This window comes from Entelurus aequoreus, linkage group LG08, assembly GCF_033978785.1.
Source record: "Entelurus aequoreus isolate RoL-2023_Sb linkage group LG08, RoL_Eaeq_v1.1, whole genome shotgun sequence".
NCBI lineage: Eukaryota > Metazoa > Chordata > Actinopteri > Syngnathiformes > Syngnathidae > Entelurus > Entelurus aequoreus.
In genome coordinates this window covers 27751637-27770790 of record NC_084738.1, presented here as the reverse complement: position 1 = coordinate 27770790, position 19154 = coordinate 27751637, and the positions used below count along the sequence as shown (strand labels likewise).

General features: G+C 39.1%; 2 protein-coding genes across 5 annotated transcripts in view; one reads left to right on the top strand and one right to left on the bottom strand.

The window, feature by feature from the left end:
* mrtfab (myocardin related transcription factor Ab) overlaps positions 1-4253 on the bottom strand; it is an 84661-nt gene extending 80408 nt beyond the window's left edge. For 2 of the 3 annotated variants that reach the window (XM_062056149.1, XM_062056151.1), the window contains exons 1-2: positions 4139-4253; positions 167-228 (exon numbers count right to left, since the gene is read on the bottom strand). The gene's annotated coding sequence lies outside the window, so the exon portion shown is untranslated. The remainder of the gene's footprint in view (positions 1-166; positions 229-4138) is intronic. The other variant, XM_062056154.1, reaches the window with a different exon arrangement.
* A 1644-nt stretch (positions 4254-5897) lies between these two features.
* The window catches only part of get4 (guided entry of tail-anchored proteins factor 4), a 17230-nt gene continuing 3973 nt past the window's right edge, over positions 5898-19154 (top strand). Inside the window, exons 1-7 of one of the 2 annotated variants that reach the window (XM_062056147.1) lie at positions 5898-6108; positions 8274-8352; positions 8708-8789; positions 14044-14193; positions 14307-14445; positions 14543-14683; positions 17083-17158. In XM_062056147.1, coding sequence (XP_061912131.1) covers positions 5969-6108; positions 8274-8352; positions 8708-8789; positions 14044-14193; positions 14307-14445; positions 14543-14683; positions 17083-17158 — 807 coding nt within the window. In that variant the 5' untranslated portion in view covers positions 5898-5968. Of the gene's footprint in view, positions 6109-6334; positions 6530-8273; positions 8353-8707; positions 8790-14043; positions 14194-14306; positions 14446-14542; positions 14684-17082; positions 17159-19154 lie in introns of those variants that run through there. The other variant, XM_062056148.1, reaches the window with a different exon arrangement.

Genomic DNA, 19154 nt, shown 5'->3' with positions numbered 1-19154 from the left:
TTCTTAAAAGTAAGTGGCCACTGAAGTTAGAGTGTTACCAGCAGGTTGCAACAATTTTCTCAAGCTTTAAAAGGCCAGCTATAGTTTTGGAGACAGGAACAGCCACATATTTGCAATTAGAGCAGCAAAGATAAGGGGTGTGTTTGCAAAGGGGAATCAGACTTACCAAAATTACTTGAATTTAAAGGGGCGTGTTCCCATTGCAGCAGGTCAGGTATTTGAATGGGCCTGTTGAACAAAAGCAGATAGAGCTTCAACATTAATTTAATGTCATCACCTTATGGAAGTAGAATTGTCTCACATCAACTTATATATATATATATGGTATTAATACTTATGCATATATTAATAAATATACAAATACAAATGTGACATACAAATAAATACATCATTTGTATAAATAAACGCGTATTTGTAAATATATTTTTGAGATTTTAAAATATATACAAATAAATGTATAAATATACAAATGTGACATACAAATAAATCAAGAATTTGTATAAATAAACGTGTATTTGTAAATATATTTTTGAGATTTGAATATAAATATGCTTGATTTTGTATTTGTATTGAATTTGCATATGTGGATTGCTTTTTTGCTTTTGTGTCGATGAGACATTCCTCCCACAAACCAGATGCACAAATAAACGTGACCTACACACTCCCCTGAACAACCAGCAGAGGGCACTGCAGCCAGAGCGGTCTCGGTCACAGAGCATAAAATACTTTATATGCAAAATGCTCTGAATTCTCTGCACAAAAACAATACACGTCTTTACAGAGAACAACGGGCCTGAGCTAGCTAATGTTTGCGTTGTATTAGTTAATGCTAATTTATCCAGTTAATCTGAAAGACTGTGCTAGCTGCTCATTTTATTGTATCAATGCCGTTTAATGAACTTGTCCCGATGTAGATACTGATCTCTTATCAGTGCAATGTGTGTCAAATCATCATCATATGTCAATAATCATATGACCCTCCCTAGTGTGCCTCTGATTGGCTCGCCAGTGTCTGACCATGTCTGTGACAGAGACCGCTCTGGCTGCAGTGCCCTCTGCTGGTTGTTCAGGGGAGTGTGTAAGCCACATGTATTTGTGCATCTGGTTTGTGGGAGGAATGTCTCATTGACACAAAAGCAAAAAAGCAATCCACATATGCAAATTCAATACAAATACAAATACAAAATCAAGCATATTTATATTCAAATCTCAAAAATATTATTTACAAATACACCTTTATTTATACACATTCTTGATTTATTTATATGTCATATTTTTATATTTATACATTTTATTTGTATATATTTTCATATCTCAATAATATATTTACAAATACGCGTTTATTTATACAAATTAGAAATGCTAAAAGATAAATGCTTTAAAATGTAATATCGGAAATTATCGGTATCGGTTTCAACTTCCCGATTTTCCCGGGAGACTCCCGAATTTCAGTGCCCCTCCCGAAAATCTCCCAGGGCAACCATTCTCCCGATTTCCACCCGGACAACATTATTGGGAGCGTGCCTTAAAGGCACTGCCTTTAGCGTCCTCTACAACCTGTCATCACGTCCGCTTTTCCTCCATTCAAACAGCGTGCCGGCCCAGTTACATAATATATGGGGCTTTTACATACACATAAGTGAATGCAAGGCATACTTGACCAACAGCCATACAGGTCACACTGAGGGTAGCCGTACAAACAACTTTAACACTGTTACAAATATGCACCACACTGTGAACCCACACCAAACAAGAATGACAAACACATTTCGGGAGAACATCCGCACCGTAGCACAACATAAACACAACAGAACAAATACCCAGAACCCCTTGCAGCACTAACTCTTCCGGGACGCTACAACATACACCCACTGCTACCACCAAACCCCCCCCCCCCCAACCCCGCCCACCGCAACTTTTTTCCATAACTGGAGTTGAAGTTGTTCTCTTATTTTGGAAAACCTTGTTTTTGATTGATTGATTGAAACTTGTATTAGTAGATTGCACAGTACAGTACATATTCCATACAATTGACTACTAAACGGTAACACCCAAATAAGTTTTTCAACTTGTTTAAGTCGGGGTCCACGTTAATCAATTCATGGTAAAGTTACAATGTTTAATGCAGTGGTTCTCAAATGGGGGTACACGTACCCCTGGGGGTACTTGAAGGTATGCCAAAGGGTACGTGAGATTTTTTTTAAATATTCTAAAAATAGCAACAATTCAAAAATCCTTTATAAATATATTTATTGAATAATACTTCAACAAAATATGAATGTAAGTTCATAAACTGAACATCAAATCAAGTAGGCTATTCCATTCATTACCATAAACCCAGAGTTTCCCCCATGCCATGATGGTTTGACCCTCACTAAAACGTCTGTCAAAAAGAACTGTGAAAAGAAATGCAACAATGCAATATTCATTGCTGACAGCTAGATTTTTTGTGGACATGTTCCATAAATATTGATGTTAAAGATTTATTTTTTTGTGAAGAAATGTTTAGAATTAAGTTCATGAATCCAGATGGATCTCTATTACAATCCCCAAAGACGGCACTTTAAGTTGATGATTACCGTAATTTCCGGACTATAAGCCGCTACTTTTTCCCCTCGTTCTGGTCCCTGCGGCTTATACAAGGGTGCGGCTTATTTACGGCCTGTTCTTCTCCGATACTGACGAAGAGGATTTCGGTGGTTTTAGTACGCAGGAGGAAGACGATGACACAATGATTAAAGACTGACTTTTCATATACCGGTAGGCTGGTTATTTTGATAACGTACAGGCGAGCACTTTGTATTACTTTGCACCGTTGTATTATTTGTACTCTGCACGAATGCTGTTCGCCATGTCAAAGATGTGAAAGTTTGATTGAATGATTGAAATATTTATTGTTAATAAATGGGACGCTTTGGGTTCCCAAACAGTCATCTCTGTCCCGACAATCCCCTCCGTGGTAGCAGAAATCCCTATATACTACGCTAATTACACATCAAAACCCTGCGGCTTATAGTCGGGTGCGGCTTATATATGGAGCAATCTGTATTTTCCCCTAAATTTAGCTGGTGCGGCTTATAGTCAGGTGCGGCTTATAGTCCGGAAATTACGGTACTTCTATGTGTAGAAATCTTTATTTATAATTGAATCACTTGTTTATTTTTCAACACATTTTTAGTTATTTTTATATCTTTTTTTCCAAATAGTTCAAGAAAGACCACTACAAATGAGCAATATTTTGCACTGTTATACAATTTAATAAATCAGAAACTGATGACATACTGCTGTATTTTACTTCTTTATCTCTTTTTTTCAACCAAAAATGCTTTGCTCTGATTAGGGGGTACTTGAATTAAAAAAATGTTCACAGGGTTGAAAAAAAGGTTGAGAACCACTGGTTTAATGCATCCAGCGGGGCATCACAACAAAATTAGGCATAATAATGTGTTAATTCCACGACTGTATATATCAGTATCGGTTGATATCGGAATCGGTAATTAAGAGTCGGACAATATCGGATATCGGCAAAAAAAACATTATCGGACATCTCTAATACAAATTATTCATTTATTTGTATATCACATTTGTATGTGTATATTTATTAATACATGCATATGTATTAATATATTGATATATATAAGTTGATGTGAGACAATTCTACTTCCATATCACCTCGATCATCCAATGATCATGCAAAAATTTCGAAGTCATACAGCAGGTTCGACAACAACAGTAAGCTACAGAGGTGCTGCACACATCGGTGTCACGCGGCAGCAGAATACAGCACAGTACAGCTGTCACTAACCAAAACAGACACACAAGCTATGCTATTGTTAGCTTGTCTGGGAGCGAGTTAACCCCAACTAACCCGGGAGCAAAGTTGGGAGTAACGTCACACAACAAAATACTACCAGTTTAAAAACGACACACGTATTAACGCCACCTTCTGACACATGGAACATGTCAAACCTCCGCGCAAGCCTAGTTAGCAACCTAGAATTAGCATGCTATGTTCGCCAGTCACACACTACTGCGGCGCTAACTCCGAAGCTATCTTATTCACTAGTCTGTGGCCTTCCCAGACGACGTGGTAGCTGTCACTATTGCAGCGTGGTATTAAATATGTCATTATTCTTACTTATCATGCTCGCCTGTTGTGTGTTTTGTTGTCAGCTGCGAAGATAATACAGCAGCGTAGACACCCCGCTGCCACTTCCTGACGACAAAGGAAACTTTAACCGGAAAACCCTCTACGTGGGAAGCATTTCGTTCAAAACAATGTCTTCTGTCAAATAACTTGATATTACTCCAGTAAGCGTGTTTGGGTCGTATATACACATTTCACACATTTCATTATACGACACATTAAACGAATAAAAGCGTGGGAATTGATGTTTTGACATTTGATTTAGTAGTCGAAGTATCTGCCGCCATCTAGTGTTGCTGTCAGTGTACTGGCAGTCACCGTGGTGGGTTTGATTGATTGATTGAAACTTTTATTAGTAGATTGCACAGTGAAGTACATATTCCGTACAATTGACCACTAAATGGTAACACCCGAATAAGTTTTTCAACTTGTTTAAGTCGGGGTCCACTTAAATTGATTCATGATACAGATATACACTAACATCCTAATACAGTCATCACACAAGATAATCATCAGAGTATATACATTTAATTATTTACATTATTTACAATCCAGGGTGTGGGATATGGAGGGGGGGGGCGTTAGGTTTGGTTGGTATCAACACTTCAGTCATCAACAATCAGCATCAACAATTGCATCATCAGAGAAATGGACATTGAAACAGTGTAGGACTGACTTGGTAGGATATGTACAGCAAGTAGTGGACATAGAGAGAGAGATCAGAAAGTATAATAAGGGTACTGGGCATTACTGCAAATACTGCAAGTAAATACGGGTCCATAATAATCTCTTTCCTATTTGAAAATAAATGTTACATTTTTAACCTTATACTTCATAAATGTAAGTTTCTCAATACCCGACCTGTTTTTTGTGCCTTCAAAAAAGAATTAGAACTCTAATTTAAAATGCTCTCGATCTACCTCTAACAACCAAAAAGCTGTGAAAACTATGATGCTGTGTTCCAAATTTGGATTATTTACGAAACTTGTGTGAGCCTATATGGCTTTACATTTTGTTACATACGGTATATATATTTTGCAATCTATTTTAGTTACTTTATCGCGAGTTTACAACCCCCAGGCGCTGTTTTGTTCTGTTTTTGTACTGTTTCTGTACTTGTTTTGATTATAATTATCTCTTGATTGCATGTAAATGTTTCATATTATAAATAAAGGTTTATAAAATAAAAAAAATAAAATAAAAATATTCTCGTTCCTGGTTCGGATATTTTTTTTACTATAACATCATCAAATCCATCATTCAAAGACTACCTTTTATTTGTTTATCTTGATTATACCCATAAAACACAGTACAAAGATTTTAGTCAAACAGAAAAACTTCTAATAAACTTATTTGTGACAACACCTAATCTAAATAGATATACAACAATATAAGACAATGCCAATAACGTAAAATTATTCCGTTTTAATTACAAAAAATATTTTTTCAGGACGTATTAACTAAGTTTTTAAACAATATGAAAATAACCAACACAACAAAAACAGACATATATCACACTAGTCGATCTGATACTGATACCAACATTGGTATCGATGCACCCGGCAAGGTTTATCTGGATCGATCTGTCCATCCTTCCATGTTACAAATACATGTACTATTATTTTTTATTAGTAGGACTTCCCATGTAATTAATTACTTATTAGAACGCCACATTACATTTCAAATGCGTACCTTAGCAATGGTCCGCGAAGCCCTGTATAACTATAACTACGGCATCTGAAAAGGGTCAAGCCTTATTTGACGTTTTCCCGTGTCAACAGTCGGACTAGTATTCACAGCGCCCACCGCTGAGCTACGACAATGTCGGAGCAGGAGGCCCTGAGGTGCTCCAGCGTCAGGAACCGTGGAGGCGTACAGCGGGTGGAAGGAAAATTGCGAGCCAGTGTAGAAAAAGGAGATTACTATGAAGCACACCAGATGTATAGGACGTTATTTTTTAGGTAAGAATTGACTTCACGTCCCGGTTGCAGTTGGCTTCTCGAGGCCTGCCGTGTTCCAGATCGTTCTATCAACCTTGCTGTTTCCGTACTCCCTTCTGATTGGGGGTACTTCACCAAAGACCCGCCCACCTATGCTGGTCCGACTATTTGTTTGGACGGCGGAAGTGTCAGTTACCTACGCTCCTAAAATGGACTGCTAACGAAGAGCTAGCTATCTAGCAGGGTTGCTAGCATCTGAAAGAATACAACTGACAAGTGTAGAAGTTGTTCTACAAACAGATACACAATACATGTTTTACCGTATAATAGGGTTCTTATTATGTTCAAACTATTAGCATGTAATACATAACTGCTGCCTTGTTGTTGCTGTTACTCTACAGATGTGCTAATAGTTAGCCAGGTAGCCGTCTGTACTGACAAGGTACATTAATATGCTGTACCTGATGTAATATATATCGTATAACGTGTATGTTGGTTATTTAAAATTTGCATTACCTTGTTGTCAATATTAGCTTTAGAATAAATCAATGGACAACATTTAGCTATCGTCCCCATTATGTCAGTTATTTCCTTTAGAAGCAAGCCAATGTGTTTTGTACTTAATTGTATTGTATCCCACGATAGTCAGCCTCGCATCTCCATGTCTGAGAAGAGTCCTCGTCATTTCTTCTCCTTGTCCTTCATTAATTGCAATATAAAAACTTGACATGCATGCACACTGTTCATCCCTTACACCATGGGTGTCAAACTCTGGCCCGCAGGCCAAATTTGGCCCGCCGTGTAATTTCACTTGGCCCTTGAGGTGATATCAAATTAACACTAGAGCTGGCCCGCCGATTACATACAGCGGCGGTGCCGCGGTAACACAGCATTCACCGCTAATTCTCATACTTGCCAACCCTCCCGGGAGACTCCCATATTTCAATGCCCCTCCCAAAAATCGTCACGTCTCCTTTTCGTCCAGTCCAACGAGTGCTGGCCCAGTCATATAATATGTGCGGCCTTGGCACGCACACACAAGTGAATGCAACGCATACTTGATCTTCATTGATACAGGTTACACTGAGGATGGCCGTATAAAAAAACTTTAACACTGTTACAAATATGCGCCACACTGTGAACCCACCCCAAACAAGCATGACAAACACATTTCGGAAGAACATCCGCACCGTAACACAACATAAACACAACAGAACAAATACCCAGAACCTTTTGCAGCACTAACTCTTCCGGGACGCTACAAGGTGTGTTGTGGGGGGGGGGGGGGGGGGGGATTTGTATTTTGTAGTGTCCCGGAAGAGTTAGTGCTGCAAAGGGTTCTGGGTATTTGTTCTGTTGTGTTACGGTGCGGATGTTCTCCCAAAATGTGTTTGTCATTTTTGTTTGGTGTGGGTTCACAGTGTGGCGTATATTTCCAACAATGTGTAAGTTGCTTATACAGCCACTCTCAGTGTAACCTGTATCGCTGTTGACGAAGTACGTGTGTGTGCGTACAGAAGCCGCTCATATCTTGTGACTGGGCGGGCACGTTGTTAGAAGGGATGAAAAGCGGACGTGACGACAGCTCGTAGAGGACGTTAAAAGCAGTGCCTGTAAGGCACGCCCCCAAGACTGTGGACTACGAGATATAATGACTGATGAACACCTTCGTTGGATAATGAAGGTTGCCTCAGCTTAAAGCCTGAGCCCCGACATTAATGAACTAGCATCCAAGAAAAGATGCCAGGTATCTGGCTTGGACACATCAGATTAGATCAGTGTGTTGCAAACTGAGCAGTTTAAAGTCCTGATTGGTTGGTTTATTCATTATTTTATTTTCAAATTTATTAGCCTGTGGAAAAAGTTAATGTTGATATTTACATCAGAAGGCTGCAAATAGAAAAGAGACATTCAATTTTTATTTAAATTGTATTTGATATGCCATTGATATTTTTTAATTATTATTATTATTATTTGAAACTCGATTTTGCATGTCACTATAAAGTTATATAAGCCTTGCTTGTTCAATATTTAATGCAAAACTTGTTTGGGTCTCTATTAAAAGGTTAATTTGTTCAACCTTGGCCCGCAGCTTTGTTCAGTTTTATATTTTGGCCTACTCTGTATTTGAGTTTGACACCCCTGCCTTACACATTTTTAATATTGACACTCTTGCTTTGCAACAGGTACATGTCACAGGCTAAACACAGTGAAGCCAGGGAGCTGATGTACAATGGTGCTCTACTCTTCTTCAGCTATAACCAGGTACACGCTCTTCGTTTGTAAGTCAATCCCAGAACCATGTACTCGAAATAATATGGCACATATTTAGAAGTATTGCATGTAGGTAGTAACCGGTCCTTAACTTAATCTGTTCTCTCAGAACCTTAAATTCACTATAAAGGATACTATCACATGTTGCATTACCACGACACACACCACAAGAGCAATAATGTTTAACAATTGTAAACATAGTTTCTTTGAAAATAATTATGAAATGTAACAAAACAAACCAAATGCAAAATGATCAGAAAGGAAAGTGGTGTCTAAGTGAGTGACAAAGGATTATGTACTACAATATTGCCATATAGATTACTTTGTTACATGCTTTACTCTGCAGCAAAACAGTGCAGCAGATCTATCCATGCTAGTGCTTGAGGTGATGGAGAAGTCAGAGACCAAAGTGGAAGATGGTATATTAGGTGAGTTTCAGCATTGAGCCTTTAAAAGTACTTTTGGACCAATAAGTTGAGTTAATGGACAGCAATGTTCCCTCTATTTTTTGATATGTGTGTGAGAAAACACACAAACTCCCTGACCATTCAGTGGAGCACAGACGTGCAAACTGTGACCATACCAGCAGTACGCCTGTCCCAAACCTGACATAACAGGTTAAATATCTTATCATAATCAAAAGACAGCAATCATTTCCATGAGATTATTTTCTATTATAAGTGATTTGACCCATGTACAACGAAAATAACAAAAATCTTGTTTTCCATGAGTTGTGTACTATTATTTTATCCCTAGGTAGGAGGCCTTCTTTGGAAATAATTTGTACCCCTTACCCCTTAAAACATTCACGTGTTGCACAATGAAATGTAAGCATGGGATAAAGTGTATGTTCCTATAACGTTTTGTCTGTAAATATATATTTTTGTGAGCATTTCTATAATCTAGTAACAGATCGGGGAATCATACTGCAACAACCTGGCATTTACACTGTGTGGTTTTGGGAGTTGTCTTGACTTTTTGTGTGACCATAAACACATCAGTGGCTGAGTCTAATGAGTGTGTGTTGGCTCAAATGAGAGAGCGAGCAGCTGCTGTTAATATGGTAAATAATTGTTTTTGGCCTGGTGTGTACGGCAGAAAATGACCAGTTTTGGTAGATAGATGTTTTTTACTAATGTTTTTGGTGTGGTTACGGTCGAACATAAACCGTTTTTGCTCAGTAAAGTGATCGATGGACAGACGTTACAATAATTAAACAGTGTTGATGAACATTGTTTTTTGTTGTTGTGGCCGCTTGTCATGTCAAGACGAGTAATTCCATCATGGAGCGGATGTTGCTGGCAGACACCAATGCTAAGGAGAGCTCTAAAGTACGGCGTTTGACAGAGGAATCCGCATCTCACAGTCACACTGCAAAATTCTACAGAACAAATTGTGTTTATTTTGTTTAGAGTTCAGATTGAGTTTGATTTTGTGCTCTGAATAGATTTGCTGTGTGCAGAGGATGCGTGAGGAGTGCATGATTGCACAGGCGTGCACCTTAGAGGGAACGCTGGTGGACAGTGCTAGGAATGGGCTATATGGCCTAAAATCTATATTGCGATATACATTGCCGCTTCCTGCGCTAACAATATATAATTTGTATATAAATCACATAGGAACATTCTCAAAATGGATTACAATGGCACCTAATTTGGCTGATGATGTATGCGGTAACATACAGCATGACTCAGGGGGTTGTCTTCTAAACTGAAGGTTGTGGGTTCAATCCTCAATCCCCCTGTTACTGTGTCAAAGTATCCTTGAGCAAGACATTGAACCCCCAGTTGCGTCTCATGCTGCGTAATCAGTTGGTAAATGTGGTGATAGTGTCAAAGCACTTTGAGTACCCTGAAGGTAGAAAGGCACTAGTAAAATCCTTATATAATTTATCATATTACATCATATACGGTTAGGGTTGGGTATCGTTTGAATTCGAACGATTCCGATTCCGATTCCTGGCTGTTCTCGATTCCGATTCTTTTAAGAGGCAGGGTCAAAAAAAAGTTTTGGATATTTTAAATGAGCTAGCTAACCTACAGTCTTTCTGAATGAAATAGTCTGACATTCTCCATCAATTTTAATTCTATTAACTTTTTATGAACTTTACTATAAATTCCTCACAGGGCTGTTTTCAACTAGAATATAAATATCAAATCTATGAACTTGAATATAAATATTATAAATTATGAATACATTTTCCCAGGGGTACACTTTCCTCAAGAAAGCTTTATTTTTGAAAACCTCATGAAAACACATTTACACATAAGTGTATGATGCTGCAGGAAACCTCATGAAAACACCTTTACACATAAGTGTATGATGCTGCAGGAAACCTCATGAAAACACATTTACACACACAAGTGTATGATGCTGCAGGTACTTAAAAATGTTACCGTGCTCCCACTGATGGGCTAACCTGGTGCAGAAAAGCAAATAAACAATAAGAAACAACTTGCAAAACCCAGTCCAGATTAGCAGCAGGTACAGTATAAAATCAGAGACAGTTCTTGTTTAGGAAAATGACCATATCCGCCTTCTCAGGCAGGATGCGTGAGCGTTTTGGACAGATAGTGTCTCCTGCTGTGGAAAATACACGTTCGCTGGGTGTGGAAGAAGCTTGAACGCATAAATAGTAGAAAGCGAGATCTGACAGCAAAGGATAAGTATTTTGTTGGTTCCACCGGACCACCACCATGCAGCAGGGTCGTCAGACATAAGTATTGGTGGAACGTCCTGGTATATCTGCAGCTCTCTCTCCACTCGTTTCTTGATGGACATGGAGCTCTGTTATTTCGCGGTTATTTAATTTTTTTTTGTAAAGTAAAGCCACACTTTCGACCGCCGACGCCCGCTATCCATGCTTGAGCTTGACTGACTCGCTCGGCTATGCTAACACTTCCGGCGGTGGGCGCTTCTTCGTTGGTGTTCAGCGGCTTCTTCTTCCGGTTCGGCGGACATATTTTTTTCCGGTCGGCGGACTGGGTATCGAAAATAGGAATCGAAATTTAAACTTTTGAACGATTCCGGGAGAATCGGAAAGTTAGTCCCGGTTCCAATCGATACTCGATACTCAATACCCAACCCTATATACGGTTGTATTATTTTGCCAATTACAATTACTACAATTAATCTACTTGTTAGTTTAGTGTTAATATCCTGTTACTCTCTGTTGTAACATGGTTCTATCTACACTTCTGATTAAACTGTGATTAGCAGTTATTTTTCTGTTATTTCAAAGTTTCTATCAATCAATTAAAGTTTATTTATATTGGCCTTAATCAAAAGTGTCTCAAAGGGCTGCACAATTCACGACAACATCCTTGATGACATTTGGGTACAAATACATTAGTTTGGGCGATACTACAAATGTGGGTATCGATCCAATACGAAGGAGTTACAGGGGCAATATTGGTCATATCAATACTGTTACCTACAATTTTCAAGATCATTAAATGATTCATATTTTGATCACTATTATAATCAGACAAAAACACAGGATGGCGGTTTAACAATGTCAATTATATTTTTTAATTATTTCCTACGGCGTGGCGAAGTTGGTAGAGTGGCCGTAACCAGCAATCGGAGGGTTGCTGGTTACTGGGGTTCAATCCCCACCTTCTACCATCCTAGTCACGTCCGTTGTGTCCTTGGGCAAGACACTTCACCCTTGCTCCTGATGGGTGCTGGTAGCGCCTTGCATGGCAGCTCCCTCCATCAGTGTGTTAATGTGTGTGTGAATGTGGAAATACTGTCAAAGCGCTTTGAGTACCTTGAAGGTAGAAAAGCGCTATACAAGTATAACCCATTTATCATTTATTTATTTACTATTGGCTTTGATTTAAATCATTTGGTTTTTCCGCATTAAAGGCCTCTTGTGTCTCAGGACTTATTTCCAGAGATTGTAAACAATAGCATAAATGACAAAAAAAAATTATAGTAAAAAATCAATCCAACCACAGTGGTATCGATCTCATATTTACTACTTGCTATCGTTACTGTAGATATTTGCATAGATCCGCCCACCTGTATTACATTAAAGAGCTCCAGCTTGTGGTTAACATATCCTCCTACGGTGTGTAGTGTAGCATGTTTAGCTATTCCTCGTCCTCCAGGGATGATATGAGGGCTGTAAGAAACATTGTTTATTTGCTGCCATTGAGACGAGGATTACTGACTTAAAAGTGACTTTGCACTGTGAAGGGATGTTAGCCGTTACAAGAACGCTAAATTGAGTTAAGGATGCCTTTTGTTTTCCTTTCGCTGTCAAATTTGCTGCAATGTGCTGTCAACATGCATTATCATATTACCAGCTCAGTGGCCTTGTGGTTAGAGTGTCCGCCCTGAGACTGGGAGGTTGTGAGTTCAAACCCCGGCCGAGTCATATCAAAGACTACAAAAAATGGGAGCCGTTGCCTCCCTGCTTGGCATCAAGGGTTGGAATTGGGGGTTGAATCACCAAATGATTTCTGAGCACAGTGCACGCTGCTGCTCACTGCTCCCCTCACCTCCCAGGGGTGAACATGTGGATGGGTCAAATGCAGAGGACACATTTTACCACACCTAGTGTGTGTGTGACAATCATTGGTACTTTAACTTTATCAGGATATAACGATAGTATTATATGCTCTTAACTTTATCAGGATATAACGATAGTATTATATGCTCTATCGTTGGCCAAATGTATATCATTTATATAGTACATTGTCTGTATATATGGTCAATACTCAGTGATTTAAAAAAAATAAATACGTTTTTTTGAAATGTTTGTAATTGTTTACAAACCAGGAATTAACTCCCTGGACACAGGAGGACTTTGAGGGGAAAAACAAAGGATTTAAATTAAAGCTAACAGTAACCTTTTAAAAAAAAAAAAAAAAAATTCTTCTGAGGGCCGCAATTTAGCCAGTGGCGGCCCTATTTTGAAATATTGACTTCATTTTGTACAATTGTATAAGTAAACAGTTCAAAAATATTTATTTGATATTGTTACACCACCATCTTGTTTTTGTCTGATTTAATATTGTGATCCAAAATTGGATCATATAATGATCCTGGAATTATCAGTATGACCAATATTGTCCCAACTTAGATATTGGGTTTTACTATGTAAAAGCGCTTTGAGTAACTAGAGAAAAGCGCTATATAAATATAATTTACTTCACTTCACTTCACTATAACTACTTGGTTTTTGATCGATACCCAAATTTGTAATATCCCCCAAAACTAATGTAATCAAAAACAACAGAAGAATAAGAGCTCATTACATTTTAAATATAATGGAATCATATTATATAACAGAAAGTTACCAGTTATTAACAGTAAATATACAAGTAATAGTAATTTAAAAAAATGATACAACAAGTCACAACATATGTCAGCAGCCAAATTAGGAGCCTTTGTAACCTGTTTTGAAATGATTCTATGGTCATTTATTTGCCAAATATATCGTGATCGCAGGACGCTGCAATATATATTGCCATATCGCCCATACCTAACCTTTACTGTTATTTCTATTTTTTAAAATTACATTTAGTCTCTCTGTGTTAAAATACAGTACACCTTTCATAACAATGTCATTTTAGGAGGGGTAGACTTTCAAACTTGGCAGGGGATCAAATGTTATCTTACTTCCTTCACTGTTTATCTTTTGTAATGATGATGGTTGTGTTTGCCAAGCAGAACAACTTGCAAAGCTGTTTAGCCTGATGGATCAGAACTCTCCAGAAAGAGTAGCGTTTGTGTCAAGAGCCTTGAAATGGTCCACTGGAGGCTCTGGGAAGTTGGGTCACCCAAAGTTACACCAGCTGCTGGCTGTCACCTTGTGGAAAGGTACATCAAGTAAATTACTTCTGTGTTTAGTATCAGCTAACACAGCAGGAGCACATGTTTTGAAAAGGATAATGGGTACTATATAATCTGAATTTTCTTCAATTTTTTTCTAGAGCAAAACTACAGTGAATCTCGTTACCACTTCTTGCATTCGTCTGACGGGGAGGGTTGTGCGCAGATGCTAGTGGAGTATTCATCATCCCGAGGCTTTCGCAGTGAGGTTGACATGTTTGTGGCCCAAGCAGTTTTACAGTGAGTCCATTCGCATCAGTTTTAGCAATATCACTCATTGACAACAATGTATTCTTCAAAGATGTAGCCATTATTACTCATCTTGTACTCCCAATAGGTTTCTCTGCTTAAAGAACAAAAACAGCGCTTCCGTGGTGTTTAGCACGTACACAGAGAAACACCCGTCCATAGAGCGAGGACCTCCGTTTGTCCAGCCTCTCCTTAACTTTATCTGGTTTCTGCTGCTGGCAGTGGATGGGTAAAATACTCTTAAAACACACCCAGGACACATGTATCTGATTGGAAATGAAGTGTTAATGCTTAAAACACACCCAGGACACATGTATCTGATTGGAAATGAATTGTGTGAATGCTGAAAACACACCCAGGACACATGTATCTATTTGGAAAATCAAACTGTCATCATTTCACTTTAAATGATCAGAGACAAATACTAAACAGATCGGCGTTGATAAATTGCCAGGGAATTTTGCCTTAGAATGGGGGTGTGCCATGGCGACAAACTTTCAACATTTTATTGGTGTAAATGATAATTAAGTGCCGAATGGGTCATTCCTTTTTGTAGCCATTCGTGGTGGGCGGAGGTTGGCGGTGAAAACTGCTCTTCGCCACCAACCATCAAACTGTCATTACTTTACTTTGAATGTTTCTTTGAAACGGATATGTATGAGGCTTTAAGTTTGGGGTCTGACCTTGACTAGCGGTTTATCAACACGTCGCTCCACTTTGACAGCGTCTTCTCCCCGGCATCTTTGCTGTACAGGTAGTTTTTTAGCGCTTCCATAGCAAGTCTACTGACAGATTAAGTTAGAGCTCCGCGCTACTTTTATATTAGCGATGGCAATAGCGCAGGATAAATGCTCCAATACAAAAGGATAGAAAAAAAAGAAGGAGTTTATTGACAACACACGGACCACAGTTGCGGACGCGCGCACATTTTTGGGACTTTTGCAGATCCCATTTATACAGCAGCAGGTACCAGTAGGTAAGAAAAGTTGGTTTTGCATGATATTGCGAAACAAAACGTCTCTTAAAGTTGCCAATTTGGGGTCCTTATACACACACACACACACATAATAATAATACCCATATTTTGACTACCGTAGCCGTATTGCGCCGACAATCCATGAAACGATGCAGCTCCGTACCTTATCACAGTCTTACTAAAACATTTAAAGAGATTTGAGCGCTGTGTGTAATGCAGCATTTATTCAACGGGCGTCAATGCACTATCTTTCACGTATCTCTTATGTGTGACTGCCATCTCCCGGTCAGGTTTATCATTACACTATGTGCCAAATAAAATTGCTTCGAGGTTGGTAAGCACAACCAAAATTCATCCGTACATTAGGCGCACTGGGTTATAAGGTGCACTGTCGATTTGAGTAAATTAAAATATTTTTAAAAATACGGTATTTTTTAACGTATTAAACTAGGGGTGTAACAATTGATAGTTAGATTTATATTTCTAAATTTCAAGAATATTGATCTGTAATCAGCAAGTTTGCCTTCCAGAAGAGGGGTTTCAATTCAAAATTGTTTTAAAAGGGAATCAATTGATTTTAACGATACTATAAAAAGGAAAACATTGGATTTAAGAACGGCAGACTTTATATTAAGTTTAGCAGTTTTATTAAGGACGTTAAACGTACTTGTTTGTCCATCTATAGCGTCAATTAAAACAAAAATGGCGGATACCTAAGGTGGTCGACCAAGGTCAAAGCAAACGCCACAAGACAATATCATAAATTACAGGACAAATAACTTTTAGCTACAGCACGATTGCACAAGCCACAACCATAATTCATCTATATCTAACTCTCATATAAGAAATAACAGGAATATAGGAAACTTCACACTCAGTTTCCAGTATTTATTTCAGAGTCACACTAGTTGATTTTTTTGGCTAAAAAGTTACTGAATCGGTTTCAACTTTCTTAATCTTTTCGGACAGTAATGTTCTAAAAAAAAATTAATAATGACGTCCCTGAATCGTATCGGCAACCACAAATTCTGAATTGAATTGCTACACCCCTGGTATTAACCTAAAAATCATTAATTTTGGTCATTCCAGCTATACTACTTCTCTAACAAATGTTAACTAAGCTAAAAGCTTGATAGCTTTTTTAGCTAATTTTACAGGAATACACCGCAGTCGTATATACTTAACAGTTCAAACATGTTAACATTAGTATGCTAACTTTTTAGATATTTTTTACAGGCACACCCCTCTGAGTTGCATAACTTGACACATGTGAACTGTTAGCATTTTAGCTTGCCAACGTCAGTGCGCTAGCTTTTTCTGTTTGTTTTGCTGATACACATACGCCTTAGAGACACATATTTTGTTAATCAACGTTATCCACCCAGCGCGCTCTGCCTGTCAGTGTGTCGTGTCGTCTTGGGCATTTCAGCATTCACACACAGTTTCTACCCAAAATTGCATATTCTCCTTTAACAATATCATTGTTATTGTGGTTGTGAACTGCACTTTACATATTGCATTTATGTAGCTAAAGCAGAGCATTACCATTTTTTGTGATGGTACAGTAGTTTATGCAACGGCTGCTTGATTGTGTAGTTGTGCTTATTAAGATGTGTTTTTATTGGAACTAATTCATTTTTTTCCCTTTTTAGGGGTAAATTAACAGTTTTCACAGTGTTATGTGAGCAATATCAACCTTCCCTGAAAAGAGACCCCATGTATAATGAGGTGAGTGCTGTAAGACCCTTCTTAAGTTGTCTTCTTTACTGGACATACAAGTTAGTGAGTGGTTGGCGTTGAGGTTACCAGGGATGGCAGTTGGGATAGTGGCTGTGCCTCAATTTAGCACTTTGAGTGTGTTTACACTTAAGGCCCAAACATACTCAGGCGGAATGTCTGTAAGCACGGTCGTGTCGCCAAAACACTGCTTGGCATGTGTCTTTTTACATCAGACCGAGGGCTGTAAAAGATAAATCGATGCGACCAGATATCCAGTTTGAGAAGTGACCGGTTCGGCTAAGTCCGTTACAGCCCCCTCAATCGATAAGATTCAGCTGTGAATCCTTTCGGTTAATCAAATGTAAACACATAAACCGGTTATCGTGCCGAACCAGAAATCAGTTGCCGGTTTATGTCTTTAAAACGACACAAGCCAGCGTTGTACCTGAAAAGAGTCACACACTTGTTGCGTTACTTACGTAACTGGAGACACGAATAGACATGGACCGGGTGTCTCGCGAGACTAGCAAGCGTGTGACAGTTAATCTTAAAACAAGGCGAGAGTCACGGCTGCCCGCCAAATAATTACCCGCAAGATACGTGACGTCAATGCTGTGCCGTCTGTCAATATTGTAACATTCCAAGGAATGGAGGCTCAGACAGATTCCCAGTTTGTCTTTATTAATTTCACAAAATGTAACGTTCTCGTACAACGGTCTCAATCTCCGTGTTTTGCTCTTTTTTTTCCGGCATCATTGAAACGACCTTTCGCTGCCACAACACATGTCACTTCACATCCTTGTCCCGGAAGTCCCGACCAACAGCCAAGCCATTGACCAGAACCCGTAGGCGCCTGTGACGACAGTAGCTGTTTCTCCATTGCAGTTTGTTGATTGTTTTAGAAATATCGCATACATTTTGCAAATTACATTTGCGACTTCTGCGATGAGGTGGCGACTTGTCCAGGGTGTACCCCCGGCTACTGCCCGAATGCAGCTGAGAGAGGCTCCAGCGAACCCGAAAGGAACAAGCGGTAGGAAATGGTTGAATGGATGGCGTTTGCGACTTGGAGGTGTTTCCATTAAAGGGTGTTTTGCGTCATGAGCTGTAATTCTCGTAAAATATCGTCCCGCGAGTCTCCACTTTGAGGAAGACGGACACTTTTTGATTCCATAGTTTTGAAGCTGTGATTTAATTTTCAGCCACTGCTGTTGCCGTGATGTCAATAGAAGACGAAGGAGGCGGGTGATGGCTCAAAGACAACATCCTTACATATGGCAGCAGCCACGAATAAGGAATTTTTGTGAGAGAATTGTGAACCCGGAATTCACAGACAAATTGTGGATTGAAGGGCCCCCTCGACAATGGGTGTCTCTGAGCCTGCTGGTCGGCCTCTATTGCCGGGAAGGGACCTGCGATACGACCCGGTGCCGCCTCGTTCCCCACTGACAGACCAATCGGAAGCGAGACCAATATGACCCGTCTGCCCTAGTTGTCCTGCATCGGCGCAATGCCGGTTCGGTGTATAGTTGTCCTGTAAATCAAAAATGCCGATCCTCTCTGGTTGACAAAAGCGGCTAGCGGCTCCCCTGACCTGAAAATAATCACCTCCATTACTGCAAATGAACTGAATTTCTTAGTAACTTAAATAATGTTATCAAGTATTATTATAACCGGAGAATGAAGATAAACATGTTACACGCCGAGAACAAGCCAGGAGTTGGCATGCTAATAGCTAAGCTAACCTAGCTTGTAACAACACAAATAAATAAGTGCTTAGTGAAGTCCAGATAGAAACGCAGTGCAGTAGAAAATAAATGTCACACTCGGTACACAGTAGGTAAGAGGAGGGCGGAGCCACCCATGAATTGGTCATGTCCACACCAAGTGTAGTATTAGTATATGCTCGATACTTATTTATTCGCTATTTAAATTTTCTCAACATGTTTTTTTGTTATTTGTGTTAATGTTTACAAACTCGGGGAATAATTACCTGGACACAGGA